General features: G+C 43.6%; 3 protein-coding genes across 3 annotated transcripts; all 3 read right to left on the bottom strand.

Annotated features, from left to right (window-relative positions):
- Positions 1-244: 244 nt before the first annotated feature.
- Positions 245-2,150, bottom strand: LOC141629620 (uncharacterized). The gene is made up of 3 exons (XM_074442595.1): positions 1,811-2,150; positions 1,457-1,666; positions 245-915 (listed from the first exon to the last, which is right to left on the bottom strand). The coding sequence occupies exons 1-3, from the start codon at positions 2,148-2,150 to the stop codon at positions 245-247; spliced, it is 1,221 nt and encodes a 406-aa protein (XP_074298696.1).
- A 162-nt stretch (positions 2,151-2,312) lies between these two features.
- LOC141629619 (uncharacterized) lies at positions 2,313-2,666 on the bottom strand. Its single transcript, XM_074442594.1, has one exon. The coding sequence runs from the start codon at positions 2,664-2,666 to the stop codon at positions 2,313-2,315; it is 354 nt and encodes a 117-aa protein (XP_074298695.1).
- A 771-nt stretch (positions 2,667-3,437) lies between these two features.
- LOC141629617 (uncharacterized) lies at positions 3,438-3,980 on the bottom strand. The gene has a single exon (XM_074442593.1). It carries the CDS (start codon positions 3,978-3,980, stop codon positions 3,438-3,440), a length of 543 nt encoding a protein of 180 aa, XP_074298694.1.
- Positions 3,981-18,789: the final 14,809 nt, after the last annotated feature.

Here is an 18,789-nt window from a genome sequence, read left to right as displayed (position 1 = left end):
GGTTTCTGTAACCTGGGAGGATGATTCTGCTTCTCTCCACTTGGAGAAGTAGTCCGTCATAGCGAGTATATAGACTTTGTTTCCTGGTGCCTTGGGTAATGGTCCCACGATATCCATTCCCCACTTCATGAAGGGCCAGGGTGAAATGACCTGATGTAGAGGCTCTGCTGGCTGGTGGCTAACGTGGGCGTGCCTCTGACAAGCATCGCATTTTTTTTTGCGAACTCTACGGCATCTTTGCGCATTATGGTGTATCTTCTCCACCGCTGGTGCAGCACAATACTTCTGCGTCCTGTTCAGGTTTTAGTATCGCTGGCTCCAGAATGTGGACAATTGGTATTGGGGAGATGGCTCCTGCTTTGAAGGTTGCTCCCAAGGTGGCTAGCGCATCTGCTTCTGCGTTCTGGTCCCTGGGGATTTGTTTGATGTTGAATGTGGCAAATCTGAGGGTCAACTCCTTTGCTACGTCTAGGTATACCATCATCCTGGAGTCCCTGGCTTCATAGCAGTCATTTACATGGTTAACTATAAGTTTAGAATCACTGCAAACCTTGAGGTGTCTGATTTTCAGATCCAGAGCCAGCTTCAGACCTAGGAGCAATACCTCATACTCTTCTTCGTTGTTTGTGGCCTTGAATTCACATCGTACAGACTGGACTATGAGATCTCCCTGGGGTGATTTGAGTACCAATCCTACTCCTGCTCCTCCTGCGTTGGAGGTTCCATCCACATGTAGCTCCCATACTTGTTCTTCTTTATCTTCCTCCAAATTCAGAATGTCATGTTCTACCTGGGTCTGAAGAGCCGGGCAGAAGTCAGACACAAAGTCTAACACAGCCTGAGACTTTATTGTCGTACGAGGTTCAAATTTCAAGTCATGACCGCTCAGGTGCACGGACCACTTAGCCATCCTTCCTGACAATTATGGTTTTGTCATGATAGTCTTATGAGGATAGTTAGTTATCACGGAAATTGTGTGAGACTCAAAATAAGGACGCAATTTATAAGATGTTGTAACTAGTGCAAGGACCAGTTTTTCTAGTGACGTGTACCTGGTCTCTGCTGGAAGCAGAGACTTACTGATGTAATATACTGGATGTTGCGATCCCTCCTGCTCGCGTACTAGTATACATTTACTACTACTTCTGTGACTGACAGATACAGGAATAGTGGCTCTCCTGGCTCTGGTTTTGAAAGGAGTGGCGGAGTGCTGATATAATGTTTTAACTTCTTAAATGTTTTCTCATGCTCCTTTGTCCACTCAAATCTTTGGCTTTTTCTAAGTACATCATAAAACAGCTTGCATCTGTCCGAGGATCTGGATATGAACCTATTTAGAGCTGCCACTCTTCCAGTCACACGCTGGACGTCTTTTGCTTTCTATGGTGACTCCAGCTGCAGAATTTCTTTGATCTGTTGGGTTCTGGCCTCTATCCCCCTCTGGGTCATCATTTACCCCAGAATTTTCCATGGGATACTCCAAAGGTGCACTTTGTCGGATTCAGCTTCATTTGGTATTTTCCGAGGGTGTTGAATGTTTCTGCGAGGTGCTGGTGATGTTGCGGAGCCTGCTTTGATTTAACGACCATATCGTCTATGTATACTTCCATAGTTTGACCTATTTGCTCTTTAAACATCATCTTTACCAGCCTCTGATAGGTGGATCCTGCATTTTTAAGTCCAAAAGGCATGACGTTATAGCAATAGATACCTCGCTCGGATCTGAATGCCGTCTTTTCTTGGTCGCTCGGGTGCATCTTAATCTGGTTGTAGCCGCTCCAGGCATCCAGGAATGTCAGCATCTCGTGACCTGCAGTAGCATCCACCATGGCGTCTATGTGTGGTAGTGGAAACGGATATTTTGGGGAAGCTTTATTCAAATCTGTAAAATCAACGCTGACCCTCCACTTGCCATTTTTCTTCGGAACCACCACAACATTAGACAACCATTTTGGATATTTCACCTCTTGAATCTTTCCTGCAGCAAGCAGGTTATCAACTTCCTGGTTTATGACCTGGTCCCTTTCAGAAGCAAACTTTCTTCTTTTCTGCTGCACAAGTTTGTAGCTTGGATCCACACTTAGCTTGTGGGTTATTACACCTGGGTCTATCCCTATCATATCACTATGTGACCAAGCAAAGCAGTCCATGTTAGTTCTCAATAACCGAACGAGTTCTTCACCAATGTTACATGTACAATCTGATCCTATTAGCACGGTTCATTCTGGATGCAGCGCGTCCAGGATGACTTCGTCTAGTTCTGCCTGCTGGGGATCAATATATTCGTCCTGGATGCGCTGGCTCTATAATTGCTATGTAGGCGGGATGGTTGGTGATTTTAGAGCCACTTTATAGCAATCCTTAGCTTCCTCTTGGTCTCCACGTATCTCTTGCACACCCCATGGCGTTGGGAACTTCAGACACTGGTGGTACGTCGAGGGTATTGCCTTCATCTCGTGGATCCAAGGCCTACCAAGGATCACATTGTCAGTGGAGGGTCCATCAATAACCAGATACCCTACCTGCTTGTTAACTCCACCAGCATAGGTTAGGATGACAATCTCTCCTAGGGAATGCTTTGTTTCGCCACTGAATCTAACTATGGGGACCGCCTTCTTTGCTAGATTTTTTTTACTGAATCCCATTCCTTTGAGTGTCTCCAGCATGATTAAGTTGACATAGCTTCCGGTATCCACCAGGATCTTTCTCACCTCGCAATTCCCTTTGGGGAGCGTGATGACTAGAGCATCGTGGTGCTATTCTGGAGCAGACTTTGCATCTGTCTCGTCAAAGGTGACTAATGGCAGGTTCTGGCGACTGATCCTGCACTAATACTCTAGCTTATCTCCCTTTGCTTCCGAAGCCCGCCTCTTTGCTGCTGAGTACGTCAATCCGCATAGCTCCGAGCCACCTGTAATAACATTCACAGTTCTTGTGCATTGAGGAGGGGGAGATGACAGAACGTGATCTGCAGAGTTTACTCTGGGTAGGAGGTGATCCAGGTTCCCTTGGTCATAGTAATACTTGAGTTCCTTCCTGAGAGAGTGGCATTCGTCTGTGTCGTGGGTATTGCTGCCATGGAACTCAACTTTTTGCCAGTATCTTTTCTACTGCTGGAGTATCCTTCTGCTGGGGGTTTGGACCATCTGACTCTGCGACCCAGCTCCTGCAGGGCTTTGAACAATCCTGCAAGATTAGTGGTGAAACCATACTCATTTACCTTCGGAAGCAGATCTGCCTCGCCCTTTTCCTTCAGAACTTCCAGAAACTTTGTTCACACTCTTGCTGTAGGGTTTGGATCTTTCACTCATCATTTCCACCGAGGCTTTTCTGGGTACTGGGTCTGAGTCGTAAGTGCCTCTTATGGGTGTAGAATCTTCCTCTAGCCTCATGACAGCAATCGCCTTTGATTGTACTTCCTCAAAGGTAGTGCACGGTTACATGGTCACGTACTTGTACAGATCTGAATCCTGGTGCAGTCCTCGGCGGAAGGCTTGTATAGCGGTTGCTATATCGCATCTCGGAATTTCCACCTTCTCCTTGTTGAACCTGTTCAAGTAATCACGAGTAGATTCCTCAAATCCTTGCACTATCCGATAGAGGTCGCTGGTCTGCTTCTCTGGCTTTCTACTGCTGACGAACTGCTGGTTGAATTCATTAACTAGGTCGGCGAAATTGGCTATACTTTTGTTGGGTAGGCCGACGAACCACTGTAGGGCTGCTCCAGACAAGGTTGATCCGAATTCTTTGCACATACAAGCTTCCTTGAAGGGTCCGGTCGCGGTTATCACCATCATTTCCTGCTTGTAGTGGTTAACGTGATCAAGTAGATCTGTGGTTCCGTCGTAGAGAGTCATGGCTGGTGGTACACATCCTTTAGGAACGCCGACGAGAGCTACGTCGTCCACGAAAGGTGAGTCTGCATAGCGATCTCGTGCCGCTATCTCTAATGGACATGCTATGCCTTGTATCCTGTACATCAGGTCCCTCAGCTCCTAGTACTGCTGCTTCAGTGAACTACCTGCTCCTGCAAGAGGGTTAGAAGCAGGCGGGAAGGAACCAACAGGTGTAGATCCTAACCAGGGCACTCCGAAAAATTGACCAGGCGCTGGGTGACTTGTCATTGGTGTTGTACTGATTATAGATCCTGGCTGCCATCTTGGTGTCTGTTGCAGACCTCCATCCAGGCTCCATTGGTGAACTGGCTGTATAATGGAACTGCTGTGTTGATGACACATCTAGCTTGCCATCCTGATGTCTGGCGCGCGGGAGTACCTGAAAAGGGTGGAAAGTCAGATCCTGACAGAGTATTAAACAAGGCATTACCTTGTGTCTGCTGCAGGCTGGGTGGATTGTCAAATGACAAGCATCGCAATCCTCTGGGCTCGATTGGTTCACCGGGTGCTACTCCTTCAAGGTCTAGTCTGGTGACTAGTTTTGACGGAATTGATCGACTTGATCCTCCACCGCTGGTCAGATTCAGGGCCTCAGGTGTTGATGCTGGTTTGAGCTGGACTGCTGTCACGATCTGAGCAATCAGGTTCTGGTTGTCTTTCCTCATATCCTCAACGGCCTGACGCAGAGTATCCGTCCCCTAAATCATCACATGCATCGGGTCGAGCGCTGGAGGTCCTCTGCTTCTGAGAGCTTTTGCACCTGATCCCTCCTGGGTCGGGGCTCTGGACGCAGCTTCACCTCTGCTGAGGCTGCTTTTCCTAATGGATCTAGGCTGCTTGGGTGCGCCTGCTACATTGGGTATCTGCGGCGGCTTCAGAGGTAGAGGCGGAGGCATGGTTATGGGTGACATGCTGACGGGAACCATCTGGTTGGATGCTGGAGCAGCACTCTCTGATCTTGCAGATGCAGGGGAGAGTCTATCTCCGGAGGACAGGGCTGACATACTCTGGCTGGTGGAAGGATTCTGGCTGGTTCCGGACATGGTGACGGCTGATTCAGTCTTGCGAGATTTTGGCTATAGAAAATGATCAATATGCCCCACAGTGGGCGCCAACTGTTTTGGTAAAAATTTACCGATTTATTAATTTAATTAGTGAGTGATAGTGATTAATCTATGGCCAACGACGGAATGAATGCAACGAATTTAACGAACGAATGAACAACGAAATAAGAGAGTGACACGAGGAATTTTGGTGACGCGGAAAACCCGATGTGGGAACAACCGCGGGGGGAGTCGAAATCCCACCAAATTGGCACTATAATCGAGACGAAATTATGCAAGTAAGGAAATATAAGGACTAATTTTCTATTGGGATATTGCTAGATGGTAGACGGAATTGAGTGAGTATGAGCGTTGAAGTTTGGGGAATGAGATCCTCCTCTAATTGTGACTTGTTCCTCTTTATATAGTTGTTGTTGCATGCTAGGGTTTGAGTCAACAATATTCTCTCAATTTATGTTCCTGAATTCCTGCATCGGTTACACCAAAATAGGAGGTGGTTGCTTGACTCATTCAATACCCCATTAGTTGCTCCTTTAAATTCTCCATTATATATTCCTCTATCTTAAGACTAGCCGTTATTGAGTTTTTCCATGGAATGCTCATATCTTCATATTCCTCTTTCTGCATCTGCATCCAGGTTCTTCCGAACCAGGATCTGCTCCTGATTTTAGCCTTCAATCCTAAAATAATAGGTAACAGCTGTTGACCCATTTATTTCATCATTTACTCATTATGCTAATGATTCCCTGTTGACTTGTTCAAACCTTGCCAAAGAAGATATTTATATTTTTCCCACTATGCAAGTAACAGCTTTGACTTTATGTTTGTTTTTCCACTTTCATCTTATGGTCCATATCGCACCACGTAATCAATCCTTCCCACTTGGTTCCGTCCAATGGATAGATGCCACGTCATTACTTAATAAATTTGTAATTTTTATCCCTAACAATTACCGTCGCGGCGTCACCGTAGGTGACCCTTGTTTCGAGCCGAGGTGAAATGGTGTTCGGGTAGAGGCAGGGCGTGGCTAATGTCCTTGTCGTGTATTAGTGGTGTTGGTCGTAGTTGTTGCGGTTGTTTTCGATTCTATTTTGGTTGGTTGTAGCTGGTGGTTGAGAAGTCGAGTCTGGTTGTGTTGTGTGTGTCGTGTGTGTAGGCGTTTTGGTTGTCAAGCGTGAGAGAGTGCGTAATGTATGGCCTTCATGTATGCCAATTAGTTACTCAGTAGTTGTTAACATGGACCATGACAAGCTTAGATTTTGGGTCGTATGATTGGCGCAAGGAGTTGGTGGTGTTAGACTCCTGTTATTTTTGTTAAGTTATACTTGAAATTAGTAATAGTAGTTATAGTAGTTATGTGTACAATATTTAATTACTCTTAGGTTAAGCCAAGTCCCGTATTGAAGGGAATCATATTTTTAAGTTCTTAAAATGATTTGTCGGTTAGCGAGATTAAATTATTATTGAAACGCCTTTTAAGGTAGATTGTTTTAATTTTTTTATTTTTTTTTTTTTTTTTTGGTACATAAGAGGGCTAAAAACCCGAAACTAAGGAATAAAACGAGCGGCAGTAACCCCTAGCAAGTCCTCACGGAGAATAGTTCTAAGTTCATCCGGAGGTTCGTCGAGGAAGGTAACTTCAGTAGGAGCGTTAACACCTTGATTAGCGAGCCAGTCACTTGCCCGATTAGCTTCCCTAAACACGTGCTCTATGTGAACTTGCCAGCCTGGAAGACGGATGAGTTCCTTGCAGCGGACCACTAGGGGTCGAATACTATTACTTACTAACTGATCTTTGAGGACCAAATCAACGCATATTGCATTATCCATATGAACAAGAAGCTTGGCGACTTGATAAATTCTCGCTCTTTCTAGTCCTGCGAGTAGAGCTAGCATTTCTGCTCTCATTGAAGTGCAATGCCCGCCTGAAAAGAGATACGCTGAGATATAGTTACCTGTATCGTCTCGAAAGATGCCGCCACAACCAGCTGGACCCGGATTTCCCTTTGAGGCCCCATCGGTATTGAGGAGACACCAACTGTGAGGAGGAGGGTGCCACCTAATAAGTACTTCTCTGCGTCGAGTACCCGACATGGGAATAAACAGCGAGTATTTGTCAAATGCTCCTTTGGAAGACTCGAATTGTTGTAGCAGGAAAGGGATAGGATTTGTTGGGTTTTCAGAAGCTCGATCAAAGGCGACATTATTACGCCATCTCCAAATCCACCAACAAGTGATGGCAAATTTCATCGACCAATCTTCGATACCCACGTCTAAGCTGTTACTGGCATTTAAAGAGATCCATTCCGAATAAATAATGTTATAGAAAGAGGGGGAAGAAGAGGGTATACCAAGGAGGGTCCAAATATGGCGAGAGAAAGGGCAAAGACGTAGAACATGGTCCATATTTTCTTCTTCAGCATAACAACGAGGGCAGCTAGGATCGTCTGAAAGATTGTGACGAACCCTTGCGACATTACACATAGCTCTTTTATGGGCAGCTAACCAAAAGAAGAATTTGATTCTTTGTTGAACGGGGAGCTTCCAAATCGCGTGCCATCTTACTTGATTGGTTTCGGGAACCGAGGTAGATTGTTTTATGAATATAAAGAATTGTTAAGTATTGTATATGGTATATATATTATGTAGGTTCGTATTTGGTAAGGACTACTATTGGGTTGTCCCTCGTTAATTAGATTTGCGGCCGTCTCAGGTAGGGATATATTTACTCAACTCGTGTGAATTATTGTGATTGATATATTAAGATGGATTGTTTACATTATTATTGTTGCAATTATTGAGATGTGAAAAGTTATAATGTGCCTTATTATTATTATTATTATTATTATTATTATTATTATTATTATTATTATTATTATTATTATTATTATTATTATTATTATTATTATTATTATTATTATTATTATTATTATTATTATTATTATGAATGTGGAAATTGAGATGAGATGAGATGAGATGCGATGCCGTATGTACGGTGTTTAGGGGGTTGTACTATCGAGGTGTGGAGACGGTACGGTGTTTAGGGGGTTGTGCCATGTTACGAGATTGAGCACAGTGTTCAGGGGGTTGTGTTATAAGGGACGGTTGGCACGTGTAAGACGTGAGACCAGACTATTTACTGTTTGTGTGTATATTTATTGTACAGGTGATCGTTATTGTTGTTAATAATATATCCATGTTGACGTGTGTTTGTTGCCCTGTCAAAAAATAAAATTGTCATCTGCTTTAATTGAGGGCGTCCTGTAATGAACCATTAAATATTCTTGGTTAAATGGGGAGCAGATTAACTTACAGGTTGGGTTTTAGTAGATTGCTGATAGCTAGATGCTTAGGTTGGGACGCGAGATGGCTTATTACCAGGAGTCTAGTTTATCATCATTATCATTTAGTTATAACTGAACTTTATTATTTATTCTTTCCTATACGTTGTAATAAAGTATCAGTTTGGTTGATTGTAATAAGACAGTTTTAAGACAGTTAATTATATTTACTTAAAGTACCTTTCGTATTGTTTGTCTTTTATATTCATTACCTCAAGCAACTGAGAAGGTAACAGTCCTAGTTATTCGGGAACGTCTTGCTAAAGGCTCCTGATATACGGGTTTTCATATAATTTTAATTTTAATTGGAGATATGGAAGGTATTGTGGGTAGTGTTGTGGGGTGAGGTGATTAAAATAAGGGGAAATATAAAGTATGGGTATTGTGGGGTATTGTTGTAGGGTGAGATGATTGAAATAATCATAAAACTTTACAAAAAAAAGGAAATAGGGAAGCTATTGTGAATAGACGAAAAAGGAAATAGGGAAAATTATTTTGAATAGCATGGAGTATTCTATAATCGGACTGTTGGGCCTGGAAATCCGCAGATATCCTTGATCAATGTCTCACCTTAACCTGACTATCAGCCTGCCAGGGTGTCAGGCTATCAGGACACATGAAGACAGGCGCCACGCCATGGAGAGGACAACAGTCAAAATATCAGGACGATATCATACCAGGAACTTATATTACAAGAGGAATACGCGCACAACATTAAGTAAGAAGATCTCGCAATTAATGCAGCAATTAAGGACGTAATATTGAGAATTATTGCGGGTAATTAAGGAGAATATTCCGCATTAATGCCAGGATCAAGCAGCCGTTCAGCTAGTGCCTATATAAAGAACATTTGGAAATCATTTGTACAAGGACGGAAGACAAGAGATAGCATACAACATTCTTATACAAATCTTATATCATTACGTCCCATTGTGCTAAATATATAATACAATAGTGAAATCCTCTCCTGGCTTGGTGCCCGTGGTTTTTTCCCATTTAAGGGTTTTCCACGTACAAAATTATTTGTCTTATTATTGTTATTTTTATCATCGTTATATCTTTATATTCTGCCTTGACGACCTGACTGATAAACCATACAGAGCTAGTTAACCCTACCTAAATCAGCCCTGACCTGATCTTGCCTTGCGCAAAATCAACACAAAATAATTGGCGCCCACCGTGGGGTATCTAGCTCTTTAAATCCTTTTTTCTCATCTTACAAAAATTCAAAAATCCTACAAAAATGACCCAGCCCACATGTGGACATAGCCACCTACACGCCAAGCCAATCTGCGGACGTATAGCGGTCTTTTTGAAAGCCACGCTCGGCGGCGTAAAAATGCTTTCGACCGGATCATTTTAGATCGGTCGGTTGCGTCTCGGTAAGGGTCTCGAAACGATTAGAGATGTTCGGAGTCGCCACCAAGCATTTGTGGGATGCCTGGAACCCGTTCGAAAACCACTTTATACCTCGGTCAAATCGAAGCACAAAGCAGCGTTTGACATAGGTACTAAAGATAAAGAAATCGTCCCTCTTTAGCATCCTATCTCTAGAATGACTCTCGTACGCCCTGGATAAGGTCGTCCACTATCCAAAGTTTTTGAGTAAGAGGTGAAGGTACGTATTGGGAAGCCCGTTAATCAGACACCCTATCCCGCCCGCGTTTAGCGGCCTCTACTGATCGATCTTGGTTGGTTGAATGCAAGAGTTGATAAAACGGTTTAAATGCATGAATGCGCATTCAATGATTTAAACCTAACATGTGAGAGCTTTCTAAGTCGGTTGATTTTATCCAAATATCAAGTATAAGATGTCGAGTTGGATTAATGATTGATTTGCATGCAAGACGGAAATTAAACATCCATTTACCGTATTAGGTTTAGGGTGCATAACATGATCCATTTGTCTTAATAAGGCTTTTTGAAAATATGGTTTGAATAGTCATCTGATCCGTCCTATATCCGGGTTAACCGGAGTTGGGATCATCCTAGACTAATGCTGGAAGGGAACAGGCCCTGTACCAGACGGCTATATGAGTCGCGAGCCAGCCGGCGGTGTAAGGGGCCTCCCTCTGGTTTTGAAAATGAGAAATGGGGAGCCTGTTTAGGCGCGGGTTAGCCCACGGTTTATGTGCCGTGTTCTGACCTTTTAGAAAACGTTATAAAACGTGTTGAAAATGGGTGTTTGAACCCGGTTTGATTTGAAGGGGTCGTTTAGACCGCATTTGTTGATTTGAAGAACTAGACTCGAATAATCATCATTATTTGATAATATCCGGTGTCGGGTTCGATTTGTCAAACTTGACATGAATAGTTTTGAAAATGATTATGGACTAATTGTTTTAAGTCCATTTGAATGTAATTAGTCGATACTCGTCATCGTACCCGGGTTAAAATCCGGTATGGTATGTAGAACCAAGGATGATTTTGTGTTGGTGACTAATATATTTGTTTGAAAATGTAAAGAAATGAAATAAAAGGCTTTAAAATACCTTTTAAATGTCATTAACCAAATATTATCACCAAAACAGGGATTTAACCGTCATGGTATGAGGAACCAAGGGTGAAAAATGTTTTATGGTTAAAACATGTGAAATAAAACAATAAAGGTTCGAAAAGACTTGAAATGGTGAAAACCGATTATAAATATGAAAAATGGATTAAGGGAAATGACGAGAACAAACACGGTTGATCTCTGGTCTGAGCACCCCATTTAGGCGCGGGCCAGTTGGCGACCTAAGGGGCTTCTGCCTCAGACCAAAAACCATTTTTGGCTCGTTTATTCCATGTTTTGGTTCATGTTATACATGTTTTAGCATGTTATAGTCATGAAACAAATGAAAACATAATAAAAGAGGATTTTTACACCCTCATACTTACATGCTTGGTTATGGCGAGTGACCGACGTAAGTGTAACAACTCGTTTGATCGGAAAAAACTCGGTTTAAAACCGTTTTGGTAAGTAAAAAGAGTGTTTTAAAAGTTTAGCGATAGTGTAGTGGTCGAAATGGCCGGTCAAGTGATTTAATGTACGATGACGGTACCAAACAATGTGTAGGGCTTGTGTTTACGATCGGTAGGTCGTAAATACGCGTCGGGTTGTGACTTAAAAAGTCGAGTCGAGAATTTTAAGGGAGAAAAGAGGGGGCGGACACTCGTGTAACTCTCAAATGGGTGGCATTTGAGGGGTATTTATAGGAGAATGATTGGTTGTGTGAGTTTTGAGCGACGTGGCCACCTGGGCTGCCCAAAGAGGCGCGAGCCACGTCGCGGGTCTTCGAGCTGTGTTGTCACATTCACAACAAACGCAATCATGATTTGTTCTATCCTAAGTTTTGTAGTCACATGTTTGGTACTTGACCAACATGAATCCGGGAAAACTTAAGGTAGAAGGTTTGAAATGTTTGTTTTTTGTGGTTGACTCGGTTTGACTCGTTGTTGGAGTCGGGATTTAAATTTTTGAGTTGGTTTTTGGTCCGGTGCCGGTTTTGACTCTAGTTAGTGTCATTGCGACCCCGTCGTCGTGCATTAAACACTCTAGGTATTTTTGAAATGTTTTGAAATGTTTTATTTTCGAAATCGTTTTAAGTTTTCCGACGTAAAGTTGTACACAAACTGTCGATCAAACGTCGCGATTCCAAAATATGTTGTAGTCCGATAATCATCGGGTGTTTGTTAGAGTCTCAGCAGATACTGGGTATCTACAGAGCCCCCACTTTGACTGAGGCTTGGACAGGGCAAAAGTCAAAGTAGAGCCCCCAGGTCAATCGAAGATTACAACCTGGAGACCCAAGCGACGTCGAGGCGGCTCGAAAGCATTTGGGCCAAGGACCTGTCGTCGGGAAGGGCGACGCCAAGGCGACTCGAGGGTACGAGTCAAGGACCTGTCGTCGAGAACATTTTAGAGTCTGTCGACTGTCCGTGTGGGTCGTTTAAAGTCCGTTAGACTACGTACAAAGGCTCGCCAGCCATAGGAAGGAGTCATACCTGAAGCATCTTCGGATATGTCCTTGCATGTTTGCGGACAAAGGCTCGCCAGCTGTGGTAAGGAAATGTATCTGAGGCATCTTCGGGATGTATCCTTGAAAGTTTGCGGACAAAGGCTCACCAGCCAATGGTAAGGAAATGTACCTAACCATCTTCGGGATCTGTCCTTAAAAGTTTTGCGGACAAAGGCTCGCCAGCCGATGGTAAGGAAATGTACCCGAGGCATCTTCGGGATCTGTCCTTGAAAGGTTGCGGACAAAGGCTCACTAGCCGATGATAAGGAAAGGTACCTGAGGCATCTTCGGGATCTGTCCTTGAAAGGTTGCGGACAAAGGCTCGCCAGCCAATGGTAAGGAAATGTACCCGAGGCATCTTCGGGATCTGTCCTTGAAAGGTTGCGGACAAAGGCTCGCCAGCCGTTGGCAAGGAAATGTACCCGAGGCATCTTCGTGATCTGTCCTTGAAAGGGTGCGGACAAAGGCTCGCCAGCCATGATAAGGAAATGTACCTGAGGCATCTTCGGGATCTGTCCTTGAATGCTTGCGGACAAAGGCTCGCTAGCCAATGGTAAGTAAATGTACCCGAGGCATCTTCGGGGTGTGTCCTTGAATGCTTGCGGACAAAGGTTCGCCAGCTTATGGTAAGGTCGGTTAATGGACCATGGGAACAACCGCGTCTAATGGACTTGTTTTGAAAGTAGCGAACTCGTGATGCCGCTGTGGGAATAGTGAGTATGGATTTTCACTATCACTGTTTTTGGAATGAGCGGGTTCCGCGAGGAAGCCCCGTGCTGGTATTTGAAAGAATAGTGAATTTGGCATCTTCACTGTTTGTCGTTCTTTTTTGAACTTGAAGTGGCGGTTTTGATCGCCGTTTGTTTTAATTTTGAAGGAAAATAGCAAATTTTGAGTTTGCTATTGTGTTTGAAGTGACGGTTTATATGCTGCCGTTGACATTTGACGGAAATAGGGAATTTGGAATCTTCACTATTGATTGAAGTGACGGTTTATGTGCCGCCGTCGACATTTAATGGAAATAGTGAATTTGGAATCTTCATTATTAATTGAAGTGACGGTTTATGTGCCGCCGTTGACATTTGACGGAAATAGTGAATTTGGAATCTTCACTATTGATTGAAGTGACGGTTTATGTGCCGCCGTTGATATGCGTGGTGAAAATAGTGGAGTTCAATTTCCAACTATTATTTTGAAAATGACGGTTTTAATTACCGTCGCTTAAAATTTGGAGAAATAGCGGTTTTTGAATTTTCGCCATTATTTTTGAAATTTTGAAGGGTAATGGTGAATTTTGATTTCACCATTATTTCTGAAATTGGCTGTTTTGATCGCCGTTTGCTTGAAAATTCCCGAAAATAGTGAATTTAAATTTTCACTATTCGATTGGAGGGACGGTTTATGTGTCGTCGTTTAAAGCTTTCAAAAATAGTGAATTTGAATTTTCACTATTTGTTTTTGAGAAAAATGACGACCTTTAATATCGTCAAAGGAAAATTTGAAGTTTGTCACGGGAAATACGGCTAAAGCCCAAAATCCGCTGAAAGAGCAAGGGGGAGGCCTGGTTTAGGCGCGAGCCACCTGGCGAACCAAAGGGGCTTCCCTATTTTTCTGTAAAAGACGCAAGTTCAGCCGCATACCATTCATCAACTCGTCTTCTTTCTCTTCGACAAAACAAAGCCGAATCCGCCATTGTTGGTCCTTCTTGCTTGTTCGAATTCTTGCCTTCATCAACATTGTCTTCTCAAGGTAAGTATTTCCTCTTAAATCCATTCAAATTTGTTGAGTTTTAGCTTGATTGAATTAGGGCGAATTTTGCCCTAAAAATCGAATTGGGCGTTTTTGATTGAGCCCATTTCGAGTGAAATTGATGCTTGCATTAGGTTAGAATCCTGTTTAGGAGTATAGGGGTGCTTTTAGTTTGCATTTTGGTCCCCGTTCCCGCTCCCTATGCTCGAAAAACGTGAGTGAGGCGAGAAACCGTCTCATTTCACAATGCCAAGTTTACTTGCTTGGGTAGTGGGTCCCACTAGGTTGCATTGTAGTTGGGAAAACCCGTATTTGCCATTTAAGGACCTTCGTTGGATGTTTGTGGGCAAAATTGGATTTTCGCCCTTTGCGAAGGTCTTACGTCTGACCAAATAAGCGCCTGTTTGGGCTTGTATTGAGTCAGTTTGCCTTGAAATGGACCTCATTGGTATTTTAGGTCGTTTTGAGGCGTGATAAAATCACGTTCACCTTTTGTGGTCGTTTTCGAATTTTTGACCGGTTTGGGCTCAATTTAGCGTATGAATTTCCTTTTTGAGTGGCAGAAAAATACCCCATTGTGTCGGGAATGTATTTTGGTTTGTAGGCGGACCTTGTATGGGTCTTGAAATGCCGTTTTTGTGGTTTTGACTCATCTTTTTCTTGAAAAGAGGGGCGAGTCGTTTTTGTGTATTTTTGTGAACCGTTTTGTTTGGTTGGATTTTGGGCGGGATTGCCCTTGTTTTTGCATTGCAGGTTGTGTTTTTTTTGTTTTTTTGGATTTATCCATTTCACGCCGTCGTAATGCCGAAACTCCGACTGACGTTTTTTGTTGTTGCTTTTTGATTGCAGGGTATCGTCTAGGACCTATGGGGTTCGTCATTGAGGCTTTGGAGGAGGAAGTCGATCCTGGAGGGGCTGTAGCGGCCGAGGAGGCTGCCGTATTCAAGGCGGTGGTGGAGGATGCTTCTGTAGAGGAGGAGAGGCGGCTGATATGGTCGGCTTGTCCTTTTCGTTGTGGCTCATAGACATGGTGGCTGATGAGTGGGGTTTAGTATCGGAATGGTGCATCGCATCATGGTTCTGGGCCTCGTCATCATCCAAAGTCTGCAAGGCACTGTCTTCTTTTTTGTAGTGGAGTAGAAGCGGGGTATTACCATAATGGTAATCACCTCTGCTTCCGTTGTTGCTCCTCTGTTCCCTATGTTTCTCCCTTTCTTTTCTGATCGGAAGGGTAGGGAGTGCTTAGCTCGGTAGGTGGCGGATAGCCCCGAGTTCGTTGTCTTAGGCCAGTGTCTGTATGATAGACGTTTGTTTTAGGCCAGTGTCTGTATGATAGACGTTTGTTTTAGGCCAGTGTCAGTATGATAGACGTTTGTTTTAGGCCAGTGTCTGTATGATAGACGTTTGTTTTAGGCCAGTGTCTGTGTGATAGACGTTTGTCGATGTATTTTGCGTAAGGTGGTTTGTATATATGTGTTTTTGGATTTGGGTTTCTTTTGTGATTTTTGGCCTTTTGTGTTGTGTTTCGGAAGAGCGCTGTCGGCTGTTTGATTCTCCTTTTGCTTTGCACCAGTTCCTGCATCGTTAGTGTAGAAAACAGGCAACAGATAGCACATACGCATAAACGCAAACACGTAAAAGCATTTGATTGAAAAACAAAAATTAACCAAGATGTCTTGAAGTTAAAATTTGAAATTTTTAAAATTCCGTGACAAATCGTCACGTTCGGAATTCAAAAGGAGTTGACTTGAAAATTGAGCAATTAACTCGTGTCGTGAATTAAATTGCATCGAAATTATTGAAATTGACTCGAAAAAAATCAAATTCAAACCGTCAGGGAAGAATTTTAGAAAAGGATTTTTTTGCGAGTATATTTGATTTTTGAGGTCATGAATCGAATTTGTGAGTGCTTGAATTTTTGAGGAAAATTGATGTCGTGTTATCAACCTTCGGTTTTGATTTTTTGATGGAAAATTACGAAAAAGCGAAAAATTTTCGGAATTTCGACTGACGTGGAAATGATCCATCGCGGATTGGGGCGACTAGCCCCCCCCCCCCCCCCCCCCCGTCCCCCTAAAAAAAAAAAGAAAAATCCGTATGCTTAAAGCTGCGTCACGGAAACCGTGTCGGATTTCGTAAAACGCGAAAACAAGGAAATGTGAGTGTGAGGAAACACAAAATGTCCCGGATTATCCCGAAGAGGCGCGAGCTTCCTGGCGGGAGGTTTGAGGTGTCAGGAGAAAGCACATGTTGAAAGAGACAAGTCAACAGCGGGAATCATGGAGAAGCCTTAAAGAGGCGCGAACAGCCTGGCGATGGAAGCCAGCTCTCCCTTTTTTCTGAAAAATGCGCTGATCATTTTGTATAAATAGGGACGTTTGCGCTTCATTGTTTCATCATCCGAAACACAAAAACATCTCTACAAAACCTCTTCTTCTTCCACAAAAATATTTCATGGATGCTTTTGAGAACGCCTTGCGACAATGGTGCCGGGATTTGTCGCCTCCCGAAAAGCATCAACTTGTTAGCATGGGAGTTGGTCAATTATTGGTGCTTCGTCAAGTCAAGGTGCAACCTTCGTTTCTTGAAGCATGTTCTCGGTTTTGGGATTCGAAACACCATGTTTTCGTTTTCCCGAAAGTCAAGTTGGTCAATTGTTGGTGCTTCGTCAAGTCAAGGTGCAACCTTCGTTTTCCCATGCAACCTTCCTCTGACTTGGTTGTGCAACAAGGAGAAATTCCGTTCAATGTTGGGCTTATCAACAAGCCAAATCAACTTTCTTCTTGCTCCACATGGTGTGGATATCTTGGCTCTTATCAACATCTTTTCAAACCGATTAGATGCTAATGTCTCGGAGGTGGCTAGGAGAAGGGCTCTTGCATTTTGCCTTGTCCATGTGTACCTCTTTGTTGATGTCTTGAAGAAGGAGGGGCCGAGATGCCAAGGTAGCATAACCCTTATCCATGTGATTGAGCAAATGGAGCATGGTAGAGATCCATCATGGTTGGTGCTTGGAGAGATTATCCAAGCTCTGGACAAGGAAGGCTCTTGTGGAGAAGCTCCCTCTTTTGGATCCCCAAGGATCCTCCAAGTGTGGCTATTGGAGAGGCTAAGGTATGTAGAGCCTCCGGTTAATCCTTCTTCTTACTCCTTCCGTCACCTCACTATGAGGAAGAAGTTGTACCCGGATAGTTTTGCTTCCACCGAGGCCTATTGGGCCGCAAGATTGGCGGAGGAGGGTGGTCCTCATATCCGTTGGGTGGTGCCGTGGTGGCACTTGACGTCCTTCACGGGGTTGCCCGCTTCGGGTGCTAGTCCTCGTTCTTTGATGGTGGTGGGCTTGAAGGTTGTTTCCTTCATATATCCTGAAAGGCTCATGAGGCAAATGGGGCGTCAAAAAAAGGTGCCCGCTCAAGATACTCTTGTCCAAGAGAATGTTTTCCGAAACTCCGAGCTTGTGGAGTTCTTTGAAAGGTGGTGGGCCACTCGGCCACTTTGGGAGGTACCAAACCCCGTTGCCACGACATGAGTGACTCCCGCTTATGTCAAGTGGTCACGTGCTCCATCCTTGGAAGAGAGATCCAAATTTCGTAAGGACGAGGTTGTTGACTGGAAGTACCGAGAGGTTGGCAAGGCCAACCGTGCCTTATTTGAGGAGTATGTTGATAGAGCTACCCGCGATGTGATGAGACCACCGAAGAGGAGGTGTTCTGGACCCAAGAATATGATGGGCCGTGCATTAACCCTTTTTGGGTCGAACATGGGGTCTTGTGCTAGACCGGAGGCCGTCGCCGTCTTAGATCCGTTTAAGATCCGTTCCGAGGAGGAAATCCATGCTAGGAGGGCCAACAAGAAGAACAAGGGGAAGATGTACCCCGAGGGAAAAGGCAAGTGTAGAATGGAAGAGTGAAGACCCCCATTACCCGTTTTATTATTATGTTGTATTATTGTTGTGAGTTTATTATGTTGTACTAAATAGTTGTTGTGTGTTTTGTGCTAGTTTTATTATGTGAGGTGTGTTAGTTGACACCTTAGCTTTGACAAGTTGTAGACTCGTCGAGCTTTTTTTTTTTTTTGAAATTGTAATCCCTCCCATTATTAATTGAATAGGAGGATTGCCCTTGTCGAAAATTGTGAACGCTTGTTTCTTCCATCCGTTTGGTGAAGGCAATTCAATTCGAATCGCCTTAAACAATTGCACTTGGAAAAGTGGTATTTTGTGGAAAGGGAGAAAGGCTCATTTTTGTATTTTTTGTGGGGAAAGGGAATGGTTTTCTCTTTTCTCCTTTTCGATGGGGATGTTTTTGTATGTGGGTAATGTTTTTTTGATTGTGGGGATGGTTGTATCCTCCTTGTGTAAGGAAGGACTGCCTACGTATTCACCCGAAGAGGTGAAATCAAACCATGATCGTAGTTCGAAATGTTTTGTGAATTTGAATTGGGTTTTGTGGTTGTATCCCTCAGGCATAAGAGGGACTGCTTGCGTATCCACCTGAAGAGGTGAAATCATACCATGCTCGTAGTTCAGGGGTTGTTTTGTTTTAGTGCAAATGGACGTTGCCTTTGACGGATCAAAGGACATTTGAAACGGGCAAGGTGCCGCAGCTTAGACTCGATAAAACATGCAATTTCAAATCAGAACACGTTGAGGAACTTGACTTGAAAAGGGTTGAGGTCGTTGCTAGCTGTAAAACTAGGCTAGGCCGTTGGTTGCCATGGTTCAAGGGTAGTATTTTTT

Source organism: Silene latifolia, chromosome Y (genome assembly GCF_048544455.1).
Source record: "Silene latifolia isolate original U9 population chromosome Y, ASM4854445v1, whole genome shotgun sequence".
NCBI lineage: Eukaryota > Viridiplantae > Streptophyta > Magnoliopsida > Caryophyllales > Caryophyllaceae > Silene > Silene latifolia.
This window is presented reverse-complemented; position numbering and strand designations above follow the sequence as displayed.